This window comes from Austrofundulus limnaeus, unplaced genomic scaffold (assembly GCF_001266775.1).
Source record: "Austrofundulus limnaeus strain Quisiro unplaced genomic scaffold, Austrofundulus_limnaeus-1.0 Scaffold471, whole genome shotgun sequence".
NCBI lineage: Eukaryota > Metazoa > Chordata > Actinopteri > Cyprinodontiformes > Rivulidae > Austrofundulus > Austrofundulus limnaeus.
In genome coordinates, this window is record NW_013952873.1 from 308,371 (window position 1) to 316,413 (window position 8,043).

The window sequence follows — 8,043 nt, forward strand, 5'->3', positions numbered from 1 at the left end:
TAGATAGATAGATAGATAGATAGATAGATAGATAGATAGATAGATAGATAGATAGATAGATAGATAGATAGATAGATAGATCCTGAGCCTGAAACTCTTTTGTGGTGGCGATAGAATCGAAAAAATTACATGCTGCTTTTGCCAGCCTGTGGAAAAATCGAAAAATCTGAGCAAAAATCCACAATTTAAATTACACAAAAGGAATGGGGCAGTGGGGCATTTACTTATAATTAATATATCAGAGCCTGAGGCAAATCAATTGTATTGCAAGAACAGGTCCAGTCCGGTCCCAATACTCGCAATTTCCACCCTTGTATCCTTCAAATACGCGATCCTGCTGAAGAGTTTGAGTCCCAATGCCCAATGTTTTTTTTTACCCCGCCCACTTTTGCCCTTGATCCACACTTCAGCTAAGCCCACATCCAAGTGGACTTTGGCGAAGTGTATTACCCACAATTCTTCACTATATGTGACATTTTGAATTAAAAGGCAGAAATACTAAATAAATTTACTCCCTGGGAGTAAATCTTGACTCAGATCTGCCTCTAGATAAACACATAAAGAATCTGGTTTCTACATGCTACTTTCAGCTTTGGAACATCTCAAAACTCACAAGACCTGCTGTCTACTTCAGACTTGGAAATGGTAATTCATGCTCTCATTTCTAGCTGCTTAGACTACTGTAATAGCTTGTTCACCTGTCTTAACCAGAAACAGTTAACTCGCCTTCAGCTTGTCCAAAATTCGGCAGCGAGACTCCTAATTCGAACCTCCAAATTCACCCACATCTCCCCGATCCTAGCAGAACGTCACTGGCTTCCGGTTCAATTCAGAATCCGGTTCAAAATCCTGGTCCTCACCTTCAGAGCTCTTCATGGCCAAGCCCCAGAAAACATTAAAAGTCTCATTTCCCCTTACAACCCCAGACGAGACCTCCGCTCACARGATCAAAATCTCCTTATGGTTCTCCTCACTCGCTTTAAGACCCGTGGTGACCGTGCCTTCTCCTCTGTGGCCCCCAGGCTCTGGAATGACCAATCACTATCATGATCAAACAGATGCCGCTCAACCAACCATCTCCCCTCCCAAAACAGAAACCCAAAGATAAAAAGTGGGAAATCAATATCGGACGTTAATATCAGCCCAGTTTTACATATCGGACCGATACCAATTTTCTAAAAAATGACCAATATTGGCCGATACCGATATTAATGCCGATATATCGTGCATCCCTAAATATTACATCAATATGTTTGGGTGACGATTTGATATTTCTCGATAGCACAAAGTCTGTCACAATACAATTTTGATTGAATTCACATATCTGCGATCGATTTACATCGAGAATATGATGATGATATAGATCGATATTTTCATTTTGCCTCGATATAACTGAATCATGAACCATTCAAACTGATTTATTGATACAGATCGATATATTGTTACACCCCTAAAGTATACGTACAGTTCGTGCTGCCAAAAGCTGACAAATGTGATTTAAGAGACAAATTGGGCTAAAGCTGATGTAACTATGTTTATTGTGAAATAGGATAAACGTGCGCATCAGATGTTCTGTTTAGTAATCACTAAAACACCGATAAAAGAAGAATAGTCAGCTTGGCCTCCAAAGCAGCACAGTCAGTCCGCTGAGTTTTAAGCTGACATTATCTATCAGCATTTTTGTATTTTGATAAGACAGAATGTCTGTGGTGTATATTTTATTTTCTGCTGCCCTGTCAAAGACAGAGTCAGTGAGGTTGATAAGCTCAGAACACACACGGTTAGTGTCTTGTTATAATCAGTTTGGTTCTTGTGTAAAACAAGACATTACCGCCTTGCTTTTTGAGTTTACACATACTCCATACGATTTCCTCCAATGACAGGGTGGAGTTTCCTCAGCAGTAGAATGCTCTGACCACCAACCCCCCACCCTCCACTGTCCAGTCACCTTTATCTCAATGGACGGGTCAGGATGTGAGTGGAAAAATATTTATAGGTTTGTGTTGGGGGTGGTTACTCAAATCATGACATCATGTCTCTTCTTTAAATCATTCGTTAGGAAAACAAAAACGGAGTTGCTTGTTAAACATTTTAAACTCGTCAGGAGATCAGCATTACTAAACATAGCTCAGATTTAGACAAACATTCAGAGCACTTTCCATTTCATTTCTCGTTTATAACGATCATATGAGCTGGCAACTAAAAAGTCTGATACTGTCAGATAGCGTAATAAAATTATTACCTCTCAGCAGTGGCTCTTTCAAGGATTATGACCAGCATATTTAGGGGTTAAACATGTTCTTCCTGCTTCACATGCTAAATAGTTTGTAGCAGTTAAATGTGTTTTACAACTTCCTTTCAATCAAAGTGCAGACCAAAGGAAAGGAACAAGGAAGTAATGAGGCAACTTTGAAAAGAGAAAAAAAAAATAGAAATCTCAAAGTTACACATTATTATCTGAACCTTGCAACTGCAACCAAATCACTTCAGGCTAAATTTATTTCCCAGTCAAGATATTTCTTCATTCATCACAAAAGAGCTCAGCCGAAACCAACAAAATAATGTATTTGATTAACAAATAAAATAAAAAATTCAAAAGAATTGAACACTACATATTCAGTCAACTAAATAATTCTTATTTTACACAATGTAGCTTCCACTGTGAGGATGTAAAATATGTTTACTGTGAAACTAAAACAAGTGTTTTTGCCAAATCTTACTTTTTTTAAAGCAAGGACTTTTCACTGGTCATTCTTTCATACTCATCCTCCCCTCTCTGTCAGTGTGTCCTTTGGCTCTTATAAATATGTCATAAGCCACTTGACAGATTTTAATTAAACTTTTAGAAAATAACCAGGATGGATTTGACAAATAAAAAGGCCTGTATACTGTATACTGTATATATAATTTTTAACATAAACAAAAACAAAAATAGACAATGCAAAAAATAAAATTGTGGGCATAAAATGAATAAATTAANTATATATATAATTGGGCTGGATAATAATATTGGCGAAAAAAATTATGATTAATTGTGGTATTTAGCTGATAACGATTAATTTGATGATTAATCCCCTGCATGCCTTAGACACATGACCAATTTAAATCATTCTAGTGAGAAAGATTTTCTCTCTGCAAATCTGTTACAAATTGTGTCAAAAGTACAGACTTCAGGCTATACATCATTTTTTAAATTGTGTTGATAGACCAAGTAAAACCGGAGTTATGATATATAAATCACAGAACGTTTTTAATGTTTGTTATATCTAAAGCAGAGAGAAGCTTTGAGCGAACTTACGTAGGAAATCTCCCGTCAGTCTGCCTGGTGGCATTAATCGTATTAATCAAGTGCCAAAAAATAATGGATTAAAGTTTTTCTGCATTTAACTGCACAAGATATGATTTTGCCCAACCTTAAGTATAATGTGCATATTATAACTTCTGCCACACAATTACAATCTGCAATCCAGTGAATATGGTGTGCACCAAACCACAGTGGCCATGATAAATAAGTCAGTGTTCAGTTTGTCCTGTTGTATGATGACATAGACTTTTTTTTATTTAAAACAAGCTCAGAGGATGTAAAACAGAACATCTCTTATTTTCATACAATTCAACACTATAATAATGGTCTGTTGCTATGACAACATTTATTCAATACTTGACAAAAACTCGATGACATCAGATAATGCAAAGAAAGGACCTTTTATCTGTCAGCAAGTGCAGATGAATGATCGCCAACACAACATTCATGCTATGACTACACAATGATGTCATCAAAAAGTAAGAGCTTAACGAGCTCACAGCTATGTTCACAACATAGTGCATTACATAATGAGTCAGCTGTTTTGTAGTAATGTTTTAACACTTTTTATCCACTTAATAGTGCCCTAACTTATAGTAGCTGTACACTAAATCTGCAAATATAGACCACAACACATTGCAGTCTGATTTTCAGACTTATTGCCTAGAATTATCTACACATGTCCAATAAAGTGTCTCATTGTCTTCTCTGTCTGAGCATTTAAAATGTTAATACTAAACGTAAAATAGGTTCAGGATATGTTACAAAAAATAAAAAATAAAAATAAAAAAACAAGCCACATGTTACTGGCTGTAAGACCAATAATATTAATCACATTTAAGTTCACAATGAATTATTTGCACACAACTCAAAAAGTGAACATTGTGAACAGGAATGGTTTGTAGGTGATATTAAGTCATAATTTTAGTACACTGAAGGTCGTTACAGCTGCTTGTGTAAATAAATATAACAAAGTGTTAACATGTAATCACTTGCAGTGTAGGTAATCACATATATGTAATGATTTTATATGGGAACATATCCATACCCACATAATTATTGAATTTTTCATGAAATATACTGAAATTGTCATGATCCTTGTATTTTGGTTAATTTTTCTTAGATATTCTCAGTCTGTTATTGTTTTGGTACTCTTGTGTTTTATTTTATTTCCTGTGTAGTTTCATTGTGTTTCCTGTGCCATTCCTCAATTCACCCTCAGTCCGTTTCCTCAGTCAGACGTGTATAATCACCCAGTAGTAATTACCGTAGTGATCTGCTTTATGTTAATGATTTAGCACAAAAATTTTACAAACAGAAAAAATAGTTTTCAGTCCTAAAAAAGCGCCTACAGGACTTGATGTTTGGGGCTTCCTGTGTGTAGATTGTGATCAAAGGTCATGAGTGAATCAGTAGATGGTGATAAAACTGTTATGAGAACATGGTAACGACTAAGGCTGGCTCAGTGGAGCATATCACCATGTTTGTACAACCTCAGAGTTTGTCACTGGTCTCTCAGCTGCAGGATGGTTTGCTCAGCAAATGTTAGCATGCAAGTCACTCATTCCCAACACAAGTCTCAATTTGACACTGTTTTTTTTCCTTTTCCTGATAATGCATAATTTTCCCAGTGGTGGAGAAAGTACTGAAACACTGTACTGTATCTGTACTGTAATAAAAGTACAGATAAACAGACAAGAATGTACTCTAGTAAAAGTAAAAGTACCATATTAACATTTTACTTGAGTAAAAGTAAGTAAGTACTTGCTTTTAAAAATACTTAAAATATTAAAAATAAAAGTACTTGCTTAATGTCTACAATGGTCTAAAATATCATGAAGTGTGCCTGCTATATGTATATTTTAATACATCAACGGTGCCGTTTTAGTGAACAATGCTGCAGATAATGCATAGTTTTGTGTTTGCACTCTGTGACACTGTTCACACTTGGACTTGTGATTCTGTGCATCATGGTAAATGGTAAATTGACTGTACTTATATAGCGCCTTTCTATCCATCCAGGACACTCAAAGCGCTTTACACTGCAGACATTCACCCATGCACACACATTCACACACTGATGATGGCAAACTACAATTGTAGCCACAGCTGCCCTGGRRCRCACTGACAGAAGCGAGGCTGCCATACACAGGCGCCACCGGACCCTCTGACCACCATCAGTAGGCAAGGCGGGTAAGGTGTCTTGCCCAAGGACACAACGACTGAGTCGACTGGACGGGGATCAAACCGGCGACCTTCCGGTTCCAGGACAACTCCCCTAACCACTCTACCACAGCCGCCCCAAATCATTACATATTGTGACAATAGCTGCAGACGATGTAAATTCACCACCAACCTCCTCTATCAAATCTCAACAAGTCATTTTTTGAACCAGTTAAATAAGACCATGAATGGCACATTTCCTCCGTGGTGGAAACCATTGTGGGCATGCTGCTGCTCTGCTTCTTCATGAAGGAGGCTGTAATGGTACTTTCCTGCTTTGTTCAATGGACCAATTACAGCAATTCCCCTCTCGCCACTGATTATTTTCTAACAAAAAATTAATCAAATAAACCATAAATAAAATAAAATAAAAAATAAATCGACGTGACATGAATGTACTTTGTAATTCAACACATTACAGAAATGTAGTGGAGTAGAAAGTACAGATACTTAATGTAAAATGTAGTGGAGTAAAAGTCAAAAGCACCCATGATGAAATTTACTTAAGTAAAGTACAGTTACATGAAAAATGTACTTAAGTACAGCAAGAAAGTACTTGTACTTAGTTACATCCCAGCACTGCATTTTCCAAACAAACAAATAAAGAATGACAGAACAGACTGCTGACTCCAAGTCAAATCACTGACCGTCAGTTTCCACTTCAACAAAGGAAACTCTTTGCTGTTTTTAGTGACTTATGTGTGAACAATGTGAACACAAACATGAAAATATCATTTTGAACTGGTTTGCAAAAAGAAAACTCCACAAGAACACGGAGGACAAGCTGACTCCTCACAGAGAGGCTGACCTTATCCAGGATGAACTTGTTGAGGTATGGCATGTACCCCTGGTTAGAAACGGGACCCTCATCGTCGTCTTTGAAGTGTTCTTCCAGAGCCACCGGATCATGTGGGATCCTCAAAACTGTACACAGGTTATGAGACAGGACCTGGAATAAAAGCAAACACTTGTGTTTAATGCAGCTTTGTTCAGAGGAAGAACCTAATAATAGGTGAACTTTATTAATATCAGACATAAAAGAGAAAACATGAGGGGAAAAGACGTATTCAGTTTAATAAAGTTTTTGTCCATGTTTCCAGTTATCTTTCTTTGAAGGCTGAGCTGTTATAAAGAACTTCACAAGCTAATGGAGGTAATTTATTTAATCTTGTTCAGTATTTTAGCAGCTATTTAAGTTTAGCTTGAGAACAACAAAAAAAACTGGTCATACAAACTTCATGTGGTATGACTTTCTTTTAAAAAGTTTTATGTGTGTGTGTATGTGAACTTACTCAAAAAAGGTGGCCGGGTGGATTATCAAAATAAAACAGAACACAAAACCACAGAGTACAAAAAGGAGGTAGAAGAATCATGTTATAGTAAGTTGAACAATGCACCAATATAACTTCCCACTGTAAATAGTACTCTGCTTCTGCATTGTGGTTCAGTTTAAACACCTGTCTGCTGTGCATTTGTTTTTTATTTTATTTTTTATCAAGGTTTCCCTGATTATTTTTACACAATTTGTAGCACACAGGTGGGAGATATACAACGTTTACTTTTAGCCAAAACAGTTTCAAACACTTTTTTCTGAAAATGGAGACAAAGGACGACAAATTGTACCTTCTAAGGCTTTTGTATGTTTGCACATCTTATGAGAACTCAGAGGCAACCGTCTGATGGCACATCTGCATGGCCCATCCAAACTAGCTTGTAGAATGAGACAGAACCATTTTGTGCACATGTGCACGGAGACACAGACAGCTCTACACAGTTGGGCTGGTCGGGAGTGAGTACAACTCAACCGGGCAGCATCGAGACATGTTCCATGCGTTGCAGAGGGAGCAGAAGTTCTGCACTGCAGTTTTTCTGAGAGTACATAATGCGTGTACTAAAAAGACAGTCTCACCACCATGCGAGCAAGAACAAATGTCTTATTTTTTGGGAAGTACGTAGCAGTATTAAGATTTAACTCTGAGGCTTTGTCCAAAACGGCAGGCTGGGTCCTTCGAAGGCTGAATTCGTCAGCTGCATACGTCACAGCGCCGCGACGAAGGACGTCCCAAACCGAAGACTACTCCGATGCGGCCGACAAATACGTCCTTCCTTTTCACCGATTTGAAGGACAGGTCTGATGAATCCTTCCCAGCCCAGCGTATCCCATAATGCATTGTGGCCCGACCGGAGATTTTTTTAAGCTAGTAATGGCAGACGAAGCGAGAGAAAAGAATACGTTTTAAATAAAAAAAATATGGTGATATAAAAATTTAAAAATTTTAGCGGTTGCAATTCTAATACTTTGATCAGTTGTATAGACAAGTTTTTAAATATTATTTTTATCATAAAAAAACGCAAAACAAACATGCACCTACAGCGGGTCAATTAGTTCTTCAAATGTTACCTTTAAGTTAATTTTATTGTTTTGTGATATTAATAATACTAATATATCAATATTTTTCTAATTTTGATCTACAGTGGTTTGCAAAAGTATTCATACCCCTTGAACTTTTCCATAT

The 8,043-nt window shown here is 37.0% G+C and overlaps 1 protein-coding gene across 1 annotated transcript in view; it reads right to left on the bottom strand.

The window, feature by feature from the left end:
- swap70b (switching B cell complex subunit SWAP70b) overlaps nucleotides 1-8,043 on the bottom strand; it is a gene marked incomplete at its 3' end in the record, with an annotated part of 48,686 nt that overhangs the window by 37,214 nt on the left and 3,429 nt on the right. The window contains 1 exon segment of the mRNA XM_014025377.1: nucleotides 6,336-6,476. Coding sequence (XP_013880831.1) covers nucleotides 6,336-6,476 — 141 coding nt within the window.